Raw genomic sequence first — 22,076 nt, 5'->3', positions numbered from 1 at the left:
AAAAAAAAAAAAAAAAACAGGCCATGAGTGGGATGTGACCAGTGGGCTATACTTTGCTGACCCCTGCTTTAAAATAAAGACTGAGACCCTGCATTCCTCAGAGAACTCAGGTGACAGCGCGGGGTCCAGAGGGGGGTCTCTGAGGCGCCTCCCGGCTCTGCCACACCTGGGTGGCAGAGCTGAGCATCTTTGTGTCTGTTTCCTCACCTGGAAAACAGAGGAGGAAGAATGGTACTTGCTTCACCAGGTAACTGAGGATTTGATGAGAACCTATGTGCACTACACATACAGGTACCAAATAAACGCCGGGCCTTACTCACCAAGACTCACCCCCAAGGGCATGCAGGGAGGCCATGCAGAGCCCCCATAGCTCAACCTCCCTCTCCACGGGGACAGTAAGACCCCCAAAGTGCCAGCCAGCAGGGTCGCAGGGTGGGACAGCCTGGGATCTGCAGAGATGGGCCCAAGCCCCAGCTCCACTCTCTCTGGGCCTCAGTTTCCCCATCCATCAAAGTGGAAACATTGCTCTCACACGACACCACCTGGGGCTGAATTGACAAAATAAGACCATGGTGGCAAAGGGATGGTGGGGAACAACAGGACCCACTCTTGTGCCAGAACAGGTCAGCACACTGGGCTGTGGAGAGGGCTAGAGGGGGTGGCAGCTTCACAGTGGCTCAGGCCCTCTAGGCCAGTCCCTCATGCTTCCAGAAGGGGACTGCAGGATAGAAGGGCTCAGCCAGGAAGGTGGGCACTGGCTGGATGTGACCCCAGGGAGCCCCTCCTGGAGCCCTGCCCTGTGCCTATGCTCAGCTATCAGCACGTCACAGCACAGACAACACTGACACATGCTGGCCCTACACGGCTGCTCTCAGGACAGTGTCCAGCGGGCAGCACATGCAGAGGGTTTTCACAGACAGCATCAACCCTCCCTGGGGCACTGAGGCTGAACCCTGCCCTCAGTGTGAGGAATCAGTGGTTCAGGGTGGAGTAGGAACCCCATGTCCTCAGCTACATGGGCTGGGGACCCCAAGCATTCAAAGAAAAAAGGCCAGCGCCACGGACTCTGCTGTGGGGAGCATAGAAAGGAGAGTCCCAAGAATCAAGAGCAGGAACAGACAGGCCTGGGAAGGGCCAAGGAGGGGCTGCAAAAACCATGGGGGAGGTTTTGGGGGTGACAGAAACCTTCTATACCTTGACTGTGATGACAGTTACAAAATATGTGCATCAGTCAGAATCCAGAGAACTCTATCTTCTGAAAGGCTGGGTTTTACTGCATGCAAGTTACACCTCAGTAAATCCACCTTTAAAAAGTTATTAGGAAAAACCAGGGTGGAAAGGCTGGCTGAGACCTGTGACTGGCTGACTGCTTCCTCCAGGAAGTCTGCCCGGACTGCTCGAGGCCTGCAGGGCCTTGTGCTGTGTTGCCTCCTCCATGGCACCCACCAGCCTAACCACTCGACTCCCACCTACCTGGAGCGCTTGAAGGCTGGGGTCAGGTCTGATCAGGGCTGGGTCCCTAGCACTGCCCAGCAAGAGGGTAGCCCACAGGAGGCCTCAGGACAAATAGTGCAGCATGAACAAAAGAATCTATCTGCTTCCCAATGGAGACTCTCCCACCTCCTTTAGGGAGCAGCCCAGGCCCCGCCTGGTACTGGAGGCCACACCCCCCTCTCCTGCCCGGCCCGCTGCCAGCAGTGCATGCTCCCCAGCAGTCTCAGGCCTTGGCACCTGTCGGCTCTGCCCAGAGGCCACACTCAGTCTCTGCCCCCACAGCATCACCTCTGCCACTGGCAGGCAGGATCTGCACCTGGGGCCCCTCTGCACACCCACTCCTCCACCAGCCCCACCTGCCCCTCTAGCCCCATCCTTCCTCCTTGCCTCCACAGAGGTTCACCTGCACCCCTAGCCTTTTCCATGAATCTCAACTCCACTCAGCCCCCAGCCCTTCACAATGAATTACCCATAACTGATTCAACATATGAGTTGACCTGATCTTGGTGTGTCGGGATGGGCATGAAAACGAGTCACAGGAAACCAGCCTCCACTGCTCCAGTGTGTAAGCAGAGCAACGCTCTGGGCCTCAGCCTCCTGGTCTGTGAGTGGAGGGAACCACCCCCGCCTAGGCAGGAAGTCTCAAAAATCAGCAAGGACAGGGACCTCAGCTGCCCTGTTGGTCTTGTGCACCCTCCGCAGAAGCTTGCCAATGGAACAGCAGCAGCAGAACTGTGACACTCACCAGCCCCCGCCTCGAGTCACACGTGAAGGGACTCCACAGACCCTCACACAGAGGAATATCCACGGACCAGCCTGAGATCCCGCCACCGGGAGTGTAACCCAGCCCCAGCCTGTGTCCTTGGCCACTTTGCCGTAACACAAGGAACACAATAACCACAGGTAGGGATGCTAAAGCCCCTGGCCCACAAGAGCGGCAAAATGAAAATCCACTCGCTGAGTCCTGCTCACAGGCGCAAGCCCTTTGGCCCAAAACCTGCGATCTGTGTGTCTGGTCAGTGGATCAGGGCCAGCAACTATGCTGCATCTGTGGAGGGCACTTTGGCCACGTTTACGGAAATTACACATGCACGAGCCTCTGGACTTGGCAACTCCAGTTCTAGAAAACAGCAAATATATGAGGATATTCATGGCAGTCTTGTTCTTAAAAGCAAAACACTCCAAAACCCTTTTTAAAAGAATCCGTCACCAAGGCACTCATTAAATAAGTTATGACCAATCCATAGAGTTGAATGTTCTGCAGTTGTAAAAGAAAAAAAAAAAAAGTGGCAAATCTTTTATGTCCTGAGAGGAAATGTGTAAGATAAACTCTCATCTTCCTTCCTTAAACCAGGGTCTAATTTACATATGGTAAGACTCACTCATTTTAACATCAGCCTGAGTTCCGACAAACGAAGAGAACATGAAGCCACCACTGCCCTCAAGGCACACAACAGTCCCACTGACCCCAAAATGTCCTTGTGCTGCCCTGTGTAGCTGACCCCTCCCCTCCAATCCCGGCGAGCACCAGCCTGTTATCTGCATTCTGTCCCCACGCTCCTATCTCTCCCACAGTCAGATCGATGCCAGCAAACAGCATGCAGGCTTCTGAGTCTGACAAGGAGTGTGAGATCGCCACGCTGTTTCGGCGTTCATCCCCAGCCTGGCATTGCCTATGCCACGGAGCACATGCCTGCCTGAGGGGCACTCACAGACGGGGCCCAGAGTGGAACCTCAGCTGCTGTGAGGAAAGGCACTGGGTGTCTGGGCACACAGGAGAGATGGGCACCGAGGGCCCTCTCAGGCCTCCTGAGCACACAAATCTCAGGAATGCACCACTCACAGACAGATTTCAATCTCCAGGCTCCAAACTTCTTGGCCTTACATTCATTGCCCTCATTAAACAAAAGGAGAGACTTTACTCTTCTCCAGCTTCTCTTGAGAACTGGGAAGCCGTCCCAAGCAGGGTGCACACAGGCTCCCGTCCCCCCGCCTGAGCCCCTGCACCTGCCCAGGGAGGAGAGCAGGTCGCTGACCTTGTAGACGTGCCGCCAATTCTTGCCGTGGTCGTTGAGCCGCTTCCAGATCATGCTCATGATCTCCGAGAAGGCGACGACGTTGTAGGTAAGGTCGGCAATCTCCGACATGAGGGAGCTGGATGGGCCCCAGGGGTCATTGCTCGTGGCCTCTCGAACCTTGATCTCCGCCTCTGAGTAGTTGTGGACAATGTTCTTCATCTGGCGTCTCAAGGACGACGTCGACATGTTGCCTGTCTGCAGCAGCAAGGGGCACAGGGCCCCTGATGCGTGGAGAGATGGGGCGACTCCGGACGAAGGCAGTGGCAGGCGCTGGCAGGTCACCGCATCTGAGAGGGGAAGAGGACCTCTGGAAACACAAACAGGACATGGGCTGCCCAGAGCTCTCAGGATCAAAGATGAGTTCCTAACTGTGGCCCACAAGGCTCTGTCCCTTGTTAACCTCTAGGCCTGAAAGTAACCCCATCCATGTTTCAGTTCCTCAAATAGGCTGCCTCCTTCCTGCCAGGGCCCGTGCTCAGTGAGGCAGAGTATGTAGTGGCAGATCAAAGGCCCACACCCTGGCTTGGCCACTTCCTGGCCAGGCCACCCTGGGCGGGCTGCCATCTTCTGCACCTCAGCCTTCTCGTCCGTCAAATGGGGCTCCATTCGGCCATCTCGGGAACTGGCGCTCTGTAAACACTGACGGCGTGTCCTGAGGCACTCCATCGTGCCCATGCGCTCTTTCTCCTTCCTCACCCAGGGATGGACGCACCACAAGAGCTCTGCTTATACTTCTCAAGTCCACACCCAAACACCATGGTTGCCTTTCCCCGGAACCTCATCAGTAAACTCAGTCTCCCTCACGATTTCATATTGTCTGATTCTGTAGCTAAGGTCAACCCACAGGCCCCAGCGGGCAGAGAACATGTTTGTCTGGACATGGCTTTTCCCAGCAAAGAAGCTGGCCCAGAAAAACCATTCAATAAACCATGCAAGGAGGAATTGGGGGGGTGGGCAGGTGAGACCACTGGAACAAGGGTGGAGGGGACAGGAATACACAGCAGAAACAACAACACATGGGAAAGAAGGCTGATGGAAGGGATTAAAGAGAGGGGCAGGAGCAGGGAGCCAATCCAGGGCGTCAGGAACTGCGGAAGCCAGAGGACCAGACGTTCAAGGATAGGCGAAGCCCAAGGCTCAGGAGAGATAAGGAACCTAACAGCCCCACTGCCTGGGTCCCAGCTGAGAGCCAGGCGCTCACTCGGCACAAGAGGGACATTCCCTCTTTCAACAGTGTATGTAGAGACTGGGCCCCTGGAGGTTATATAATTCAACCAAGGTCACACGCCAGGAATGGCAGGGCAGACTCAACCCCAGGCCCACCTGAACTCCAAAACTTGTACTTTTAAATTAACCTAAATTACATTAACCCAACCCAAAACTGGTGATAAGAAGCAGAAGGAGAGTCAAGCAAATGATGATTACACCAGTGGACACTAGTGCGGCTCTTATCCCAGGCCAGGCACTGCTGTAAGCGCTTTACATGTATTAACTCAGTTAATCCCTGAAACAACCCCATCATTCACAGCCACCTCACAGGGTGGAAACTGAGACATAGAGAGGTACAGCCCCTTGTCCAGAGACACACACCTCTCTCCCGGAGCAGCCTGGTTCCAGACCCAGCTCTGATCACCAGTCTATGCGGCTCCTACGAGCCACAGAGGGAGGCTTCCAAAGCCTTACCATGATGTAAGCCCAGGGGAGATAGGGATGACTGAGAGAGGCTGGCCTCTGCTTCCAACTCAGGCCACAGGGCCAGGCTCCTGAAGACAGATGTGCTGGAGTCCCAAAGCAGCCCCGGCCTGACACATTACGACGAAGCAATGATGTAACAAATATAGAAAAGGAGACTGACAAGAAATGAATTTAACAAATACAGAGAAGGATATTGACAAGAAACAGGCAGAGAGAAACCCAGGCAGAGAGAGCTACCCAGAGAGACAGTGAGAAAGACACAAACAGCAGCAGATACGAGAAAGTGGGAAAACAGGGAGGCAGGAGGCCAAGGAGGAAAGATAGAGGCCCAGAAACAACATGAGACCTGGCACTGAGAAGTAAGAGACAAGAAAAATGGCATATAACGGAAAAAAAACATAAAATTTGGGTTCCAATCCTGGCCACATTAGCTACCTGCAGCACAAACCTCCTTGAGATGCAGTTTGCTTCACTCAAAGAATGCCTACCTGGCAGGCCTGTTGATTAAATAAGATGGGTACATACAGTGCTTGGCCCTGTGCCCCACAGATAGTAGGTGCTCAATAACACTGGCTGCTATTATTATCAGAGAAAAAACAGAGAACAGTTCCAAAAGGGTGGCAGTAGAAAATGCACTATCTTAACGCTGTGTAGCGTGCGGGCGAATAAATATACATTAGCACATCGAAGCCAAGAGTTCTCAGATACTGCTTAGAATGAGACTGTATTTCAAATTAAATTGATTCAAAGAGAATCAATAGGTTAAAAAGCATACAAAGAATATAGCAAAATTCTCCAAGGAGTACTCCAATAACCGACCGACATCTAACACTTACTGTGTAAAAATCTCTAAGCACTGTAATAATAAAAACCAGAGCTCCCAGTAATTACACACTTCGTAAGTGTCAGATACCGTCAGGCACTTTACAAGCAACACCTCAATTTACATGCACAAGGGCCCTATGGTGTAGGAACTATGAATGCCCCATTTTAAAGACTAGGAAACTGAGATTTGGAGATCGAGAATATCACCTGGTAAATATCACACAGCTTAGCAGGCAGCCCGGGCCTCTTCACCACCACACCAGAGACTCAAAAAACGGGAGAAAAGGGGCAGATTCTTCGAGACCAAGCAACAGACTCCAGGAAAGAAACTTCAGGATTGGAGGTGATAGATATGGGGGCAAAATCGGATGCGAAGACAGCGCAGAGGTAAGCTGCAGTAACAGGCAGAAGAGTCCGCAGGGAAGGGCTAGAGACACCTAGGGAAATGAAGACTCGGAAACTCAGACACAAACAAAATCCTGACAGACACAGACATGACAGAGGAGAAAGAGACTCGGGACAGACACACTCCTATGTATGTCCAAACGCTCTTCTAAGACCACTGAAACAGGCAGAGGCCTACGGGAAACAGACGCTGACAGACACGAAAGAGAGGGAGACACGAGGGGGAGAGGGAGAGAGACAGACAGACACAGACACCGACACCGACACGGGGGCAGTGAAGGCCGACCCAAGAACAGAGACACAAAGGCCGCCAGCGGCACCCAGAACCAGAGGCCCGGCCCGAGTCCGCGCGCGCCGCGGCCCAGGCGCGAACACCTGGAGCAAGCGGGCCGGCGTCCCCCGCACTCCACCCCGCGCTCACCTCGGCCCCCTCACGCCGGGCTCCGAGGGGTCATGGCGGTCAGCCCCCTGCCCCGCTCGGCCTCGGTGTCCCGGGGCGTGCGCCGGGCCGCGGGCGGCGGACCAGGAGGCGCCACGGGTACACGCACGAACGAACAGAGGGCCGCACGCCGAGGGCCCCGCCGCCCCGCAGGGGCGCGGAGAGCCGGGCGGGGGAGGGGAGCGGCCGGGGAGACGGGAAGCTACCGAAGGCGACGGACCGGAAGCGGAAATTGCCGCGCTCCCCGCCCTCCCGTGCCGCACCCGGCCCAGGCGGGAGTTGCTTCCGCAGCCCAGCCAACCAGGGAGGCATCACTTCCGGCGCGCAGGCCCTAGTTGCCCTTTATGTCATTTCCGCCCGCCGCCGCCAGTCTCCGCACCGGACGCCGAGGCTCAGTCCCAGCCCGCTCCGCGGCAATCGTGAAGCTCCTGGCGCACCCACCCCATCCCACTCGGCCAATCCTCCCTCCTGTCGGCGGGATGGGAGAGCACTCGGGAACCTCACGCCCCCCCGGGAGCCATGCCTGTGCCAACCCTGAGAAGCGCATTGCGCCAGCAGGGAAGGCCCTGGGGATGCGGGTGCCGGCACCAGGGGCATGCTGACCAGGGGCATCCCGGCCAGAGGCCCGCAGTTTGCCAAGGGGACCCCCACCCGAGCCCGGAACCGAGGAAGAGGGTGGGACACACTGGACACACAGCCGCTCCATAAAGTAAAATACAACAAAATGTTTAATGAGCAAATTCGTCTTAGCAAATATGAAACTGCCACAGAGAGTAGGAGAGGGACAGAGCCACGGGGCTGGGCGCAGACAGGGGAGACTAAAGAGGGAAAAATCAACTACATAAGAAATCCGGGAGGGGACCAGAGAGGACCAGAGGCCGAAGGAACAGAGCTGTGGTCCTGATAAAGGAGAGGGCAGGGCACTCAGGGCCGGACAACAAAAATTCAAAATAGTTTGGCCATAAAATATAAACACACTATGTTCCTACTGTGGGGAAGGGGAAGAGAATGGGGTCTAAGGGAGAAGGGAGAGGCTGTTTTGGGAGGGGCTAGGGGTCTTACCCCCCCCTGCTGTGCACCCTGTCCCCATCCCAACCCCTTCCCTCTGTGTCTGTGTGGGTGCATGTTGTCTTGTGGGCTGTGTGCGCACTTCCCCAGTCCCCTCCCTGCCCTAACCCCCAACCCCCCCCCCCCCCCGCCTTAATTGCTGCCATTCCAGTTGCTGCCGGCTGCCGTGTGTTGTGCGGCTGTCACTCCTCTGCCCATCGTCTTCAGAGGGGGATAAGGGGGGGGGCGGGAGTGGGGAACAGCCCCCAGCCAGCCCTGCCCCCACCCTCCCCCAGCCGCCTCTACCAGAAGTCCCGGCGGTGATAAGAGTCGGGGTCACAGTATTTTGTGACAACCACTCTGTTGGCGAACTTGCGGCCTGTCAGGCCCTGCATGGCTTTCTGGCAGTCAAACACAGAGGTGAACTCCACAAAGATCTATGGGGAAAACAAAGGCAGGTTTGTGAACAAAGCTCACACCCAGCAGCCAGCCAGCATCCACCCAAGCCCAGAACTGAACGAAGGAAGGGGCAGGGAGGAAGGGGCTTTGCCACAGGCGTCAGAAAGGAATCCTTAGCGGAGGTTTGGTGGAATTCACCCAAACATTCTGCAAGAACAAAACACAAGAGCACAGACACACTATAGGCATGGAGAATCAACAGAGCCACAGAGGGCAGGCGGGAGGCAGAGGCAAGCTCACCACCCCCACCCAGGGGTCCCTCATGCTGAGTGTCTACTCCACACCAGCCATCATGGTGGGTGCTCCCAGAACCACCCCAACAGCCATGTTCTTCCAACAATAAATGAAGTAAGAGATGGTCAGAAATTAGGATTTGAAAAAAAAACAAGTATTCTTGAGACAAACATTTGAACATGGAATAGGCACTAAAAACTTAATTCTGCTAATGTAATCATGCTATTGTGGTTTTGTTAAAAAACAATTTTTTAAGGTTATCTGCTTAGAGCAGTGGTTGTCAACTGGAGGGTGTTGGGGGGGGAGGGGCGTGTCCCCATGGAACACAGAGCAATGTCTAGAGATGGTTTGTGGTTATCTCAAAGCAGGGAGTAGTGCTCCTGCATCTGATGGGTGGAGACTGGTTATGATGCCTCTCAACATCCTACAACATACAGCATAGACCCCCACAGAGAATTTATATGACCCAAAGCTGAGAATTTAGATAAACATACTTAAGGATCTAAGGAGAAATGTATCTGATATTCTTTATCCAGCAAAGAAAAAAGAGGCGGCGGGAGAAATTAGCTGAATATAAAAAGAATGACAAAGGATTGGCAACTTGAAGCCAGGTAACGAAACACCACAATATTACTACATATACTATGATAAAAATATATTACTATCACAATCTGTTTTTAAATATATTTGCAAAGACAAGTAACCAAAAAAATGTAATAAATAAGATGCAATTTTTTTTTTTCTTATACAGAGTCTTGCTCTGTCACCTGGGCTAGAGTGCAGTGGCACAATCTCGACTCTGCAACCTCTACCTCCTGGTTTCAAGTAATTCTGCCTCAGACTCCTAAGTAGCTAGGATTACAGGCATGGACCACCACGCCCAGCCATATTTTTGTAATTTTAATACAGACGGGGTTTCACCACATTGGCCAGGCTGGTCTTGAACTCCTGACCTTGTGATCTGCCAGCCTTGGCCTCCCAAAGTGCTGGGATTACAGGCATGCGCCACCAGGCCTGGCAGATGCAATAAATTTAATATGCAAAACAGGTCAGCTGATCCCAAAGGCCAGGGTCTCTCCATTCCTCCTTGTCCCCACAGATGCTTCCTCAGCTTCTGCTTGAGCCAAGCTCCATCCCAGCACCAGAGGGCAGCCCTGAGCAGCCCTGACATACTGGCTCAAGGGACGGGGACTCTGGAGGGCAGTGGGCAGGAGATGCTGTTGGCCTTCCACATGCTCCTCTAAGATGCCCCTTCCATCTCTCCAGCTGCTCTCCTCAACCCTGTTCTCCCTGGGCAAAGCACTCCCCCATCCCAGGCCGGACCTGCGACCATCAGCCCTCACACTGGGAACAGACCTGTCCAGCTAACTGTTGCTGGACATCTCTACTTAGTGTATCAGAAATTGCAAAGCCACCTAGCCCCACACCTGCTCACCCCTACAACCTGCATCACGTCTGTGTCTCACCTGCCATCCCCACCATCAAAGCTGCCACTGAGCATCTCATAGGCCTTCTTCCTCGCCTCCCAGCAAACCCACACCAATCACCAAAGTCTGCACACTTCCCAGGCCCAAGTCTATCGAATCTATCAACCTCTCTCCATCCCCTGCTACTACTTTAAATCAGGTCATCATCTTTCACCCAGATTATTCCAGGAGACCTCCCCACCATTCCTTTTCTCAACAGTGACCAAAATCACCTCAAAAATGGAACCACGGCCCTGTTTTCTCCTTTGAAAACCCACCACTCCAGGGAGAAACTGAGCCTCTTCCACAACATATGAAGGTCCTCCCCAGTCTGGCCCTGCAGAGCCAGCCCTGGCCCTGACACCCCTGGCTCCTGGGCCACTTCAGCAGCACTGACCCTCCAGCTCCTGGCATGCCCTCCTGTCCACAGCGCCCTCTCTACCCTCCTGCTCATCCACATCCTGCCCTGTGAGAAAGTGCCTGCTGTACCTCTGCACCCCCAACCTCACTACATGGGGCCATTTCCATCTGCCAGGTATGACCACACGGGAGGCCTCTCAATAGCCTCCCTCCCCTCTGGCTCAAAATAACTGGTCATTCTAAGACCCACACAGCCCTCCAAGGCCTGCTGCTCAGCCCCAGCCCCACCACCTTCCTCCCTCACCTGCTCACTGCCACCTCTTGACCTTGACCCCCCTGAATGAACACCACGCCCAGGAATGCTGCAACTCAACACAACATGGGTGCCCTCTAACAGCTGCACCCCCAGGGCTTCAGCGGCACAGGACAGAAGGGACCTCTATTCACTACTGAAGTCTCAGAGCCTCGTCCAATGGGAATTCCATACACACGCCCTCAGCACTACCTCAAGACGCAGACAAGGTGAGGTGATGACACCTGTCACGGTGCTGGAGGTGACAGGACTTGGTGGGCTCTGAAATCAGACTTGCAAAAACCTGAAACCTGCCTGTGTAGCGGCCCCCACTGTGCCTGTCTCCTCCCATGATGGGGCTCAGGAGCTACTGGGAGGGCTCAGGGTGAGCACAGACACAGCTTCAGCAGAGTGCCTGGCACACAGGAGACACCAGCAGGTGTCCCGGGGCTGTTCCCACCACTCTTCCCCGCTCCAACCAGGCAAAACCATTTCCACAAGCAAGGTCACATAAGGAGGAGGAGCAGAGTCTAGCTCTAAACATACAGAGCTGCATTCCCCAGCTACTGACCCTCCTGCAGGCCCTGGGCCCCCACAGGGCCACACATACCTCTGGGTCACCAACATCTCCCATGGCCAGGCCTGAGGGCGGCACACAGTGATGGCACTTATGCTCGTGAAGCAAAGGGAAAGCCAGACAGGGAGAGCAGGAAAGAGGGAGAGGAACAGGGGAAGACAGAACAGGAAGAAGGCAGGGCAGGGAGAAGGGGAGTGGGTGAGGAAGTGGGGCGCGGGCCCGGGGCATCCTGACCTTTCCGCAGCCAGGCACCTCGACACCGTCCACGGGCCGGGGGATCTCGATGGACTTGACAAGCCCGTACTTGCTGCACTCGTCACGCACGTCCTCCACAATCTCCTCATACTCCTCATCGTCCAGCAGCTCCTCGGGCAGCACCATGTTCATGAGGCACAGGACCTCAGTGGGGTGGCCGCCCATCTGCACCTGGGAGCTCATCAGGCCCGGCACTTGCAGGGTCACAGGCGTCTGATTGATGGTGCTCTGTGGAGCCAGGGGACAAAAAGGTGTCACAGGGGGCCCAGACCCAGTCTCCCTCTGCTCAAGCCTGTGCCCCTTGGATGCCCACCCTGAGGAAAGGCCAGCTCTCCACTTCAACGCCTAAAGCCCCACTCCCCAACACTGCACTGAATGACCCCCAAATGCCTTCCCAAAAATGCTGGGGGAAAGATCAGGAACACCTGTCCCTAGCCAGCCCCTCCCAACCCCGGGGTCCCTCGAGCCAATGGAAGATGACGTGCCGGGGGGCTCACCAGCGTGGCATTCTTGGCTCCCACACTCGCCCTCTGGACGAGCAGCTTCTTATCCCCCAGCTGCATGCCGTTTAGCCCCGCAATGGCCTGCGTTTGGAGGATGAGGGGTGGAGGGGTGCAGGGAGAGGTGGGGTCAGGGACCAGGAGCCCAACACCTACCCCCAAGCCGGGGCATTGGTGGGGGAAGAGGGGAAGGCAAAGGGGATGAAGAGCCTGGAAAAAGTCAACACCAGGGGACAGGGACCAGCCCACACACAGGGCACTGCCTCAGGTTGGCCGCCTCCCGCCCCGTCCCCTGAGGAGGGGAGACCACGGCTTGGCAACAGCACAGGGCGAGGAAGGACAGACGCGGCAGCAGCCAGGGACCAGGGACTCACCTGATCTGTGACGTTGATGTCCACGTACTCACAGAAGGCGTAGCCCTTGGAGAGCCCCGTGGCACTGTCCTTGACCAGGTTGAAGGCCTTGAGGGGCCCGAAGGATGTCAGCAGCTCTTTGACCTACAGTGGCCGAGAGGCCATTAGGGCTGGGCTGAGGTGGGGCAGGGTGTGGGGCGGGGACTGGAGGGAGGCAGGAAGGTTACCTGGTCATCATTTAGGTAGTTGGGTAAGCCCCCGATGAACAGCTTGTGAGCAGAGTCAGGGACCACAGTGGACACAACCCCTATGGGCAGGGGAGAGACAATTCCAGTACCAGGTCAACTCCCAAAAACCTGGGACAGTCCTGAGGCGAGGAGGAGGGGCTGCACCATGTGCCCATCACTCCCCGCAGCCTGATCTGACAAGGGAGGGCCTGGCCAGTGGCACACCACGATTCCCTGGGAAGAAGGCACCATGTCTCCCAGATCTGCCCAGCCTCAGAGGAACCTCAAACTAGAACATCCCCCAGAACACCCCGAGGGCACAAAGACCCGAGTTCACACCCACCTCTGCCACCTGCTGCTGTGGAACGCTGGCAGGTCACCTGGGCTTGGGACCCGCTGGTGAGTCCCAACACACTCCACCCCTTCACTGACAGCCACCCAGGCAAGGCTCCCATTAACGCTTGGCCCCCCCCTTCATGTCCTGTCAGAACAGCAGGTGCCCCTGCAGGGGCAGCCGGCCCTCGTAAGTGGCATGATGTGATGAAGAGCCGAGGCTGCTCGGGCAGTCTCAGGACAGCATCCGCAGTGTGAGCTGTTCTGAGCTGTGTGGGAGCTGTGGGCTGACTCCAGGCCTGACACACCACAGGGGGGCTTAGCAGCTGAATTTATCAGCCCACAATCCTGCCCTGTCCACTGAACTCTGGACTCAAAGACAGGTGCCTGCTGATGGGATACTTCAACCTGACACCCCACAGGCTCTGCCAATGTATCTTGGTGCTGAGCTGTCAGACGTGAGCTATGCAAGGCTCCAGTTCCCAACCAGCCTGACTCCCAAGTTCAAAGCCTAGCCCATGTGGCCTCCCCTTCCTCTGCAGCCCCCACACCAAGTGTGAGTGGCCCCATGCCACCTCCATCCTGATCCTGGGGAGAAATAGTTAAGACAGTTAATGGGGAAGAGCCTCAGAAGCTGAACCACTGTGTCTATGGGAGGAGGGGAGGTGCCCATGGGAGGAGGGGAGGCGCCCCATGTACCCTCTCCCACCAATCTACTCAAGCCCCTCCAGCCCATGATGACAATGCCCCCTGCAGAACTGAAAGCACCAACCCAGCTGGCTCCAGTCACCAGAGGGGGGCCACACAGACCCCAGGAGACCCGACTCCTCTGCCACAGGGACGAGAGGCAGCAGCCTGGGAGCAGGACACACACCGAGCACTCACCCACGAGCCAGGCATCTCCTACTGCAGTGCTGTAGATACAGCACACACTGCAAAAACTGAGGCGCTCAGAGAAGCCACAGAGGCAGGAAAAAGGCGGCCTCCAGAGCCCACACTCGGCCGTGACTCTCCACAGGCAGTGGAGACACTTAGGACACTGCCTGACACACAGAGTCAGTGGGGCAGGCTGCAGGCTCTGCCTGGGTCCAAGGGAGAAGGGGCCTCACTGGACCTGGGCCCCTAACCCTGGCTCTGCACATCTCACTGGAGCAACATGGGGTCAAGGGTACAAAAGCTGGGCTCACTGGGTTCATGGCTCCAAGGGCCTCAGTGTCTTCATCTGCAGAATGGGAAGGACCCTGGCACTCATCGTACAAGCCTCGTGCATAAGAACAGCTCGGTCCAAGTGTTGACTCAATAGAGGAACTGAGAACAGGCAGAGCAGTCCCTGTGGCCTGGGCATTTGCTAGACTCAGTGCCCACAACAGGGCAGGCCAGCCACTGTCCCCTGACAACTTCCAAGGAATCTTCTCGGGAGCCTCGAGTTCCTCCACTCACCACTGAGGAGGATAAGCCCCACTTGACAGGGACGTTGCAATAGTCGGGTGGGGAAACAGGCCCCATGCCTCTGCAACGGCTGCCCTCTATAAAGCATCACATTTAGAGCAGAGGCGGTGTGCGGAAGACCGGGCAGGGATCCCCACTGTCCCAAAGCTCTTTCCTAATCTGAAAGATGGAGGAATACCCGCTCCCATGGTGACCAAGCCAGCTTGGCCCAGGGGTGCCTCACAGGAGCTTGGCAGCCACTGCTATCACTGGGCCACCCTGAGCCCAGCCGCTGGCAGAGCACCCCATCACCCTCAGAAAAGTCAAGCCCCTCAGCCTGGTAACAGAAGCAACCTTAGATCCGTAACCCACCATTCCTATTCCCCAAGGCCCACGTGTCCCTACCCAGGAAGGAGGCAGTGCAGAGAGGCCAGCTGTGCGGCAATCCATCCGTATTTATAAAAACAGGCTGTGGGCCAGAGTTAGCCTCTAAACTGTGCCCTGCCAATCCCTGTATCACGGAACTGCCATGAAGGCTAAAGGTGATCCGTGGAGTGCACTTAGGACACTGCCTGACACACAGAGGAAGCAACAGCAAGTGGCGGGCCACTCATGTGATCTACAAGAAACAAAAAGGCAGTGGCTTTACCGGGAAGAGACATGGGGAAGATATTCTATAGCTTGATCTGGGGAGTGTACCCATACGTAAAAAGTCCATAAAGATTAAAGCACGTCAATACATACTACACGGCAGGCTCTAAAACGTTAGCAGAATTTACCAAAACTTACAGTGGACAAGCACTGGGCTGGGCACAGTGTCCCAAACCTGTAATCCCAGAACTTTGGGAGGCTGAAGTGGGTGGATCACTTGAGGTCAGGAGTTCAAGCCCAGCCTGACCAACACGGTGAAACCCTATCTCTACTAAAAATACAAAAATTAGCCGGGCATGGTGGCAGGTGCCTATAATCCCAGCTGCTTGGGAGCCTGAGGAAGGAGGACTGCTTGAATCCCGGAAGCAGAGGTTGCAGTGAGCCGAGACTGTGCCACTACACTCCAACCTGGCCAACAGAGCTAACACCATCTCAAAAAACAAAAGAAAACAGAAAAAAAGAAGCAAAGCACTGGAGGCAGGTGAGAGACCCAGCCCGAGTCCTACTGGACACAGATATGCTTCTGTCTGACACTCCACATCACCCACCCTGAAGAGCTGGCTCGGTTCCTAAAGGGCTCCTGCCACAGTGGGTGCTGGCCAGCAGAACCCCACCTCCTCCATGTCCCAGGTCTGAGACACAGCCGTACCCCAACAGGGCGCCAGACAAACCTCAATTCTCACTCACATCCCATTCATCAACTGCCAAGGGTCAGCAAACAGCCTATGGCTGACAGGGCCCACTGCCTGCTTGTGTGCCACCTGCACGTTCTCTAAAGGGAGACCATCCCGTGGCCTGGGGAAAGCACAGGAAATCCCAATCTCAGCAGCCACGCGTGTTAAGGTGTGCCGGCACACAACCAGTCCCATGCAGGCAGACACCCTCCAGCTGCTTCACACACAGTGAAACAGTCTGCCCACCCCTGGTCTGCTCTGTTACCTACCAATTAGAGATAATATTAAACACAACTATGAGGAATGGCCCGAACACAAGATTCAAGGCAAACGCTGGGAGACAAAAAATGAGTGAATATCCAGGTGCCAGACCCCACAGCAGGAGCTCTGCTGACAACTGCCGACGCACATCAGCCCTGACGTGCAAAGACTGAGCCCTCCGAGGTCCCACAGCCACAGACCAGGAAGAGGTCCAGGCCACAAGCCCCTCACTTCCCCAGCACCTTTGGTCTGTCCTGGCTCTGTCACATATGAGCTGTGTGTTCTCAAGCAGGTCACAGCTCACTGTCCTGGCCCCAGACACCTCCTCTATTAGCAGAGAGCACCCCACTCACAGAGACATGAAGGAAGCAGGAAAAAGACACCTGTTTTCTCCAGTACTTACATGACTCCCTACGCCACTCCAGCTGGGCTGAAGTGAAGGATGGGCCAGGGGGAATAGGGTTGGGGGAGATGGGGGTCCTTAATGGATCCCCCACTCACCAGGCACATAGACGGAGGGGTTCTCTGACATGCCAGGAAGCGGCTGGTAGTCATGAGGCCTGCGGATCTTTAGCGACTGGCCCTGGAAGATGATGCCATCAAAGGCCATGGCCTGGGTAGTCTCATCCACTGAGCGGAACTGAAAGAAAAAGCAGTGGTGAGGGATGAGGGTAAGGGACTAGTACAGCCCCACATACTCCAGGATTTCTTCTTTCCTTTCACTCATGTGAACAAATGCAACATGCCAGGCACCGGGCCAGGCACTGGGAGGACAACAGACATGCACGTCCCCGATGCCAGGAGTTCACACTCCACAATTAAAGACACCAGGCACCCAACGCACACAAAGGCAAACACACAACTGCAGGCTGTGATGATGAGGCGGGGGCAGAGTGCTGAAAGAGGATGTTGTGGGGAGGTTTAGCTGAATGGGGAGATGACAGTATTGGAGTCTTTCCGGTGAGGAGACATTTTGGCTGATACCCGGAGCAGTGCAACTGAAAGCAGACTTCAGTGATGCGAGTACACAGCGAGGGGGAGCGCTGGGAAACCTCTGCAACAAGCTACCAATGCCCTTCACAGTATTTCACAAGAGAATCAGTCCACCAAGAGTGGTCGACCAAAAACCAGGGCCCTTTTCCAATCACTTGAGAAACACTGACATGCGAGACTAATTAATAACATCAGTTAGCTGGGAGAAATAACTCCAGCCAAGTGTGCAGAAGCATGGTACGTTCTGGGAAGGTCAGTGTGGCCAGACAACAGAGGACTGGGCCGGAATGGTCTGGAAAAGGCCAAAGAGATCTGTAGAGGCCAAACAGGCCTCTCAGGTCACACAGAAAGCAAAGGGGAGGCAGACAGTAGGATCCGATCTGTAGAGCTATTACAGGGCTCACTTTGGCAACCAGGCAGAGGGCCCTGTGGAAACAGCACAAGGCAGCTTGACACACCTTAGGCCTGTGGGACGGGCCCTCGAATCACACACATTGCCTTGACCCCATTCACTCCCCCTGCTCACCTCCAAAAAGGCAAAATTCTTGTCCTGGTTAATCTGCACAGCCAAGACCGGGTTGCCAGGGGCCTGGGTCAGCCCCCCCAGGCGCATCTGGGCATTGAAGAAATCCATCATGGCCTCCTGCAGAGGGAATAGGAGACAGGGGGGGGCGGGGGAAGGGAGGTGGAGAGAGGAGGGGAAGGGTGAGAGAGGGAGACACAGAGGGGTTTGGGGGCAAGGGGAGAGGGATGAGGGGAGGGAGGAGTGGGGGAAGGAACAGTGGAATATGGGTGGGGGTGTAGAAGTCAATAGTAGAAACAGAAGCAAGAGAGAAAATGGGGAGGAAGCAGTAGCAAGAGACAGCCAAGGGCAGGTGATGGACAGGCATTGGGGGAGAGCCACAGGGGCCCCAAAAAAACAGAGGAAAGGAGAAGATCGTTCAAGAAAAGGCAGAGGGAATGATGACAATGCAAAATGAAGAAAAACATGAAACAGAGGAGATGGAGAGACCGCACACAGGAAGAGACACCCAGTGGAGACAGACAGAAAAGTGGAGGAAAGTAGAAAGGAAGCAGCAGGCAGGGGCAGAGACGAGCGAAGGACAGAAAGGAAGACCAGGACGAGGTCAAGAGTGCAGGAGTGGGAGAGGAGGAGTGTAGGGAGGAGGGGCAGGGACGGGAGGGGAGGAGAAAAGAGTGATGTGGAGGAATCTGGCCCTGGAGTCCGGGGGCTGGTTTATCAAATGTAGCAAAGTGCAGGTTGAGAAAGTCAGAATGGACCTTACTTGCCTTCAACGATGGTAGCAAACTTTTTGTTGCTACGAGGGATCTCAGCCCCACAATATTTCACTTTAAAGAGAAATGGAAACAACTCTTTGATCTCGGGATTCTCAGGGGGTGCCACAGGAAGGGGTGGGGGAGAGGGATAGGGAAAAGGAGTGGTGGGGAAGGGGGGAGGTCAGGGGCGATCAAAAATAAAAGAACAGCGACCATGGGAGGGACATGGGGAGAGGATGGGGGACAGGCGGCAGAGAACGAGAGGCGTGTCAGAAAAAAACTGAGGGACAGCGTGCGTCTGTGTGTGTGTGTGTGTGTGTGTGTGTGTGTGTGTGTGTGTGTGTGTCCAAGTCTCCCTCTCTGTCTCTCTCCGACACGTAGGTACAACACGTGGGTACATTATGTGTATGCTTGATCCCTGGGTTGCTGGAGGAGGTTGGGGGGAGGGGAGACGGGAGAGGGGAAGAGGAGGGAGGGAGGGCCACCCCCAGCCCGGCCCCTGGCTGGCTCAACTCCATCCGTCCGTCTGGGAGGGGGCCGGGGGGTCTTGCAGGAGCAGAGTCTGACCCGTGCAGGTTGGGGAGAGGGAATGGAGGGAAGGGGAGGAGTGGGAAGGGATCAAGGGAGAGGGTAGGGGCAGGGGGAGGGCAGTACCTCAGTAATGCCGAAGGGGATGTTGCCAACGTAGAGGCGCCGGGCCTGTCTGGTCATCTGGCTCCCGACCACGGGCACCGGCGTTGGGGTCACAGCCAGACCGTCAGGGGTCATGGTGGGGAGAAGAGCAGTGGCTGGAATCTGACCCGCGGCTTGAAAGGGGGTAAAAACAGGATAAAACCCCATCAGGGGAACACTCAGTGACCACCCACTACACACTAGGAGTTCCCCTCCTCAGCAGAAAGCTCTTATAGGCTCTCAGCCTCCAGAACCTTCTCCCCACCCTTGGGGCCCCCAGTCAGTAACTGCTGCTCATGCAAAGCCTCATTTCCCAATGGCATCCAGATGGAGGCCTCATTCATGTCAACCACGGGTGTCTCTGGTCACCTCCTTCTCTAGGGAGGCTTCAAAAAGGCAGAAGCCAGAAACCCCAGGGGTGTGCAGCCCTCCACCTGTTTCCTCGACCCCTCCAAGCACACAAGCAGGGGTGGCTATGCGGAGAATCTCACCCCTGCACCCTCCACCTCTGGGAGCAGCCTGGCCTCGGGCCTACCTTGCATGGCCTTGTATTGCATCGGGGTGATGTGTTCGAAGCCTGGCGGTGGCACATCCCAGTATTTACGGACCTTCTTCTTCTTCTCATGACGGGGGGAACGACTGGGGGAGGTGGGAGGGGAGAGCGGGGCACGGCAACCTCAGTCTGACCAACAGTGGGCTTGAGAGCCTCCTCCCAGGTACCCTTTCACCCTCCCCCCAACCATGATAGCTCCACTCTCTCCAGGGAAGGAGAGGATCTGGGACAGGGCCTGGGGAAGGGATGCTGGTTTCAAGGCAATTGGACTCTTCCCAGTGCTCGGGCCAGGGCTGGAAGTGGACAGGGCAGGGTAGGCGGGCGTGAGGAAGGTGAAGGGAGTGGACATCAGGGTGGAAGGGGCAGGAAGAGAAGCTCACATCAATCCACCGTGCTCCTCTTTAGCGCCTCTGGTCAAAGGTTTGCTGGGGGGTGGGAGGGAAAGGTATGGGGAGGGGTGACTGGGGACCCTCGTCTTCCCCACATGCCACACCCCCCCAAGGGCACTGAGCCCCAGGGTGGGAGCAGGGCCGAGGTGAACAAGCAGCAAGCAGGCCCCCCTCGGCCCTGCCATTTCCCCCCAAACACTCCCACCCCCAGGAAAGAGGAAGTGAGGAAAGGAGACAGGGGCCAGGGACCAGGGGCCAGGAAGGACCAGTCTCTAGCTGGAAAAACTGCTGGGAGAAGGCAGGAGAACTCCGCCTATCCTGCCCTTCCTCACCTAAGGGGCAGAGAACAGAGACGGGAGCCTAGAGAGAAAAGAGGTGGTGGAAACCGACACCCCCTGGGCCAGAAAGTACGCCCAGGCTGTGGACACTGCCTCGCTCCCAAGAGCTCCCTTCTCCAAGGAGGCCGGGAAGAAAGAAACTGGAGGCAGAGACCAACCCCCTCGAAGAGAGTCCCACAGAGAGCCACGGAAAGTTGAAAAGAAGAAACAGGCCCTCAGAGTCAGAGACAGAGAACAGCCCCTTGTAAAGGAAAACAGAATCAATTCCATGGTTCCAGATAAAGAACCTATTGCCCCCAGCAACCCACCAGCAACCACCAAAAGACGAAATGAAAGAAACGCCAGAAATGGGGGAAAAATCGGAATTCAAGACAGACCAAGCAGTAGATCCCTCCCCCAGATCCACACAAAGAAAGAATGAGCCACAGACGGCCTGGGCCCAGATACAGAATCGCGTAGGCCACCCACAGGCTGGCCAGCACCACCCCCCACCCGACTCCCAGGCTGGCCCAGCCCGGGATCCCTGAGCCCTAGTACCTTCGTCGCCGCCTGTCCCGGGAAGCGCTCCGCTGGTCCCGGTTGCGCCGGTCTCGGCTCCGGCTGCGGCGTTTGCGGTCCCGGCTTCGAGAGCGGCTGTGGCTGCGCTTCCTATGCCGATTCTCCTTGTCCCGCTCTGGGCAAGGGTGAGAGGAAGGGGATGCGATGAGCGGAGTAAGGACGCGGACCCAGCCCACCCTGCGCCCTGGTGGCTATGTCCCAAGCCCCAGGGAGGCCACCCCCAAAGGGAAGGGATTCGATGGAAGGGAATTAACAGGCCTCCTAGGTCCACAAGCGAGTCCAGGGACCCTGAGGGGACCAGGGGGATGGGGCCTGGAAATGCTCCCGGGGTGTAAGATACCTGAGGATGCTCAGGAGGAGCTGGGGAGCCAGAGAAGACAGAGGAGGCTGGCTCCTGGTCCCCCTCGAGGGCTGAGGGGCCTGACCCCAGGGTCGTCCCTGAGAGGGGCAGGGCTAGAGGCTGGGGAATCAAGAGACCCAATGATGTTTTCCTGAAGGGACGCAGTGACCCCTCAGGAAAGACCTCTGCAACCAGCTGGCACCCACAGTCCCATCATCAGGCCTAGGGGTCAGGTGCCACGCAGGATCTGATATCCCCAGGAAGCAGGGAAACTCAACCCATCCCTTCCCAACCCAGTGAATAATGCAGAAGCAAGCACCCTTCCCCCGGGAAGGGAAGGGTCTTGAAGAAACCACAGACAAGGGGACAGACGCCCTCTTCTGCTTCAGCAGGTCAGGGGCGGAGCTTGCCCTACCCAGACTTGAACCCCAAACCACCTGGTTCTCCCTGCCTCACTCCCTTCAAAGCCAAGTACTGGAGAGGTTGTAGAGTAGGGGTGTGTATCTCTGCCAGCCTCCAGACATCCTATTTTCCTCCAAGGTGGCCACTAGAAACAGAGTCTCACTGGCAAAACCACAGAAACCTCTGCTCCCACCAGACCCTTCAACTCCTGAAGGAGGAAGACCAACCCTTCAAGATGGAGGATAAGGGCCGGGCGCGGTGGCTCACGCCTGTAATCCCAGCACTTTGGGAGGCAGAGGCGGGTGGATCACGAGGTCAAGAGATCGAGACCATCCTGGTCAACATGGTGAAACCCCGTCTCTACTAAAAATACAAAAAATTAGCTGGGTATGGTGGCGTGTGCCTGTAATCCCAGCTACTCAGGAGGCTGAGGCAGGAGAATTGCCTGAACCCAGGAGGCGGAGGTTGCGGTGAGCCGAGATTGCGCCATTGCACTCCAG

At 56.1% G+C, this 22,076-nt stretch overlaps 2 protein-coding genes across 6 annotated transcripts in view; both read right to left on the bottom strand.

Moving 5' to 3' along the window:
* EPN1 (epsin 1) overlaps positions 1–7,167 on the bottom strand; it is a 21,608-nt gene extending 14,441 nt beyond the window's left edge. For 3 of the 4 annotated variants that reach the window (XM_017546594.2, XM_017546596.2, XM_017546597.2), the window contains exons 1-2: positions 6,919–7,156; positions 3,531–3,879 (exon numbers count right to left, since the gene is read on the bottom strand). In XM_017546594.2, the coding sequence (XP_017402083.1) occupies positions 3,531–3,758 (228 nt within the window). In that variant the 5' untranslated portion in view covers positions 3,759–3,879; positions 6,919–7,156. Of the gene's footprint in view, positions 1–3,530; positions 3,880–6,918 lie in introns of all 4 variants that reach the window. The other variant, XM_017546595.1, reaches the window with a different exon arrangement.
* Positions 7,168–7,641: 474 nt separating this feature from the next.
* Positions 7,642–22,076, bottom strand: part of U2AF2 (U2 small nuclear RNA auxiliary factor 2) — an 18,870-nt gene continuing 4,435 nt past the window's right edge. Inside the window, exons 2-12 of one of the 2 annotated variants that reach the window (XM_017546599.2) lie at positions 20,814–20,949; positions 19,930–19,974; positions 19,532–19,635; positions 18,979–19,130; positions 17,573–17,689; positions 16,555–16,693; positions 12,707–12,786; positions 12,501–12,623; positions 12,124–12,210; positions 11,606–11,854; positions 7,642–8,420 (exon numbers count right to left, since the gene is read on the bottom strand). In XM_017546599.2, coding sequence (XP_017402088.1) covers positions 8,286–8,420; positions 11,606–11,854; positions 12,124–12,210; positions 12,501–12,623; positions 12,707–12,786; positions 16,555–16,693; positions 17,573–17,689; positions 18,979–19,130; positions 19,532–19,635; positions 19,930–19,974; positions 20,814–20,949 — 1,367 coding nt within the window. In that variant the 3' untranslated portion in view covers positions 7,642–8,285. Of the gene's footprint in view, positions 8,421–11,605; positions 11,855–12,111; positions 12,211–12,500; positions 12,624–12,706; positions 12,787–16,554; positions 16,694–17,572; positions 17,690–18,978; positions 19,131–19,531; positions 19,636–19,929; positions 19,975–20,813; positions 20,950–22,076 lie in introns of both variants that reach the window. The other variant, XM_017546598.2, reaches the window with a different exon arrangement.

This window comes from Cebus imitator, unplaced genomic scaffold, assembly GCF_001604975.1.
Source record: "Cebus imitator isolate Cc_AM_T3 unplaced genomic scaffold, Cebus_imitator-1.0 Scaffold190, whole genome shotgun sequence".
NCBI lineage: Eukaryota > Metazoa > Chordata > Mammalia > Primates > Cebidae > Cebus > Cebus imitator.
The sequence above is the reverse complement of the archived record's forward strand: the minus strand, read 5'-3'. Positions and strand labels throughout refer to the sequence as shown.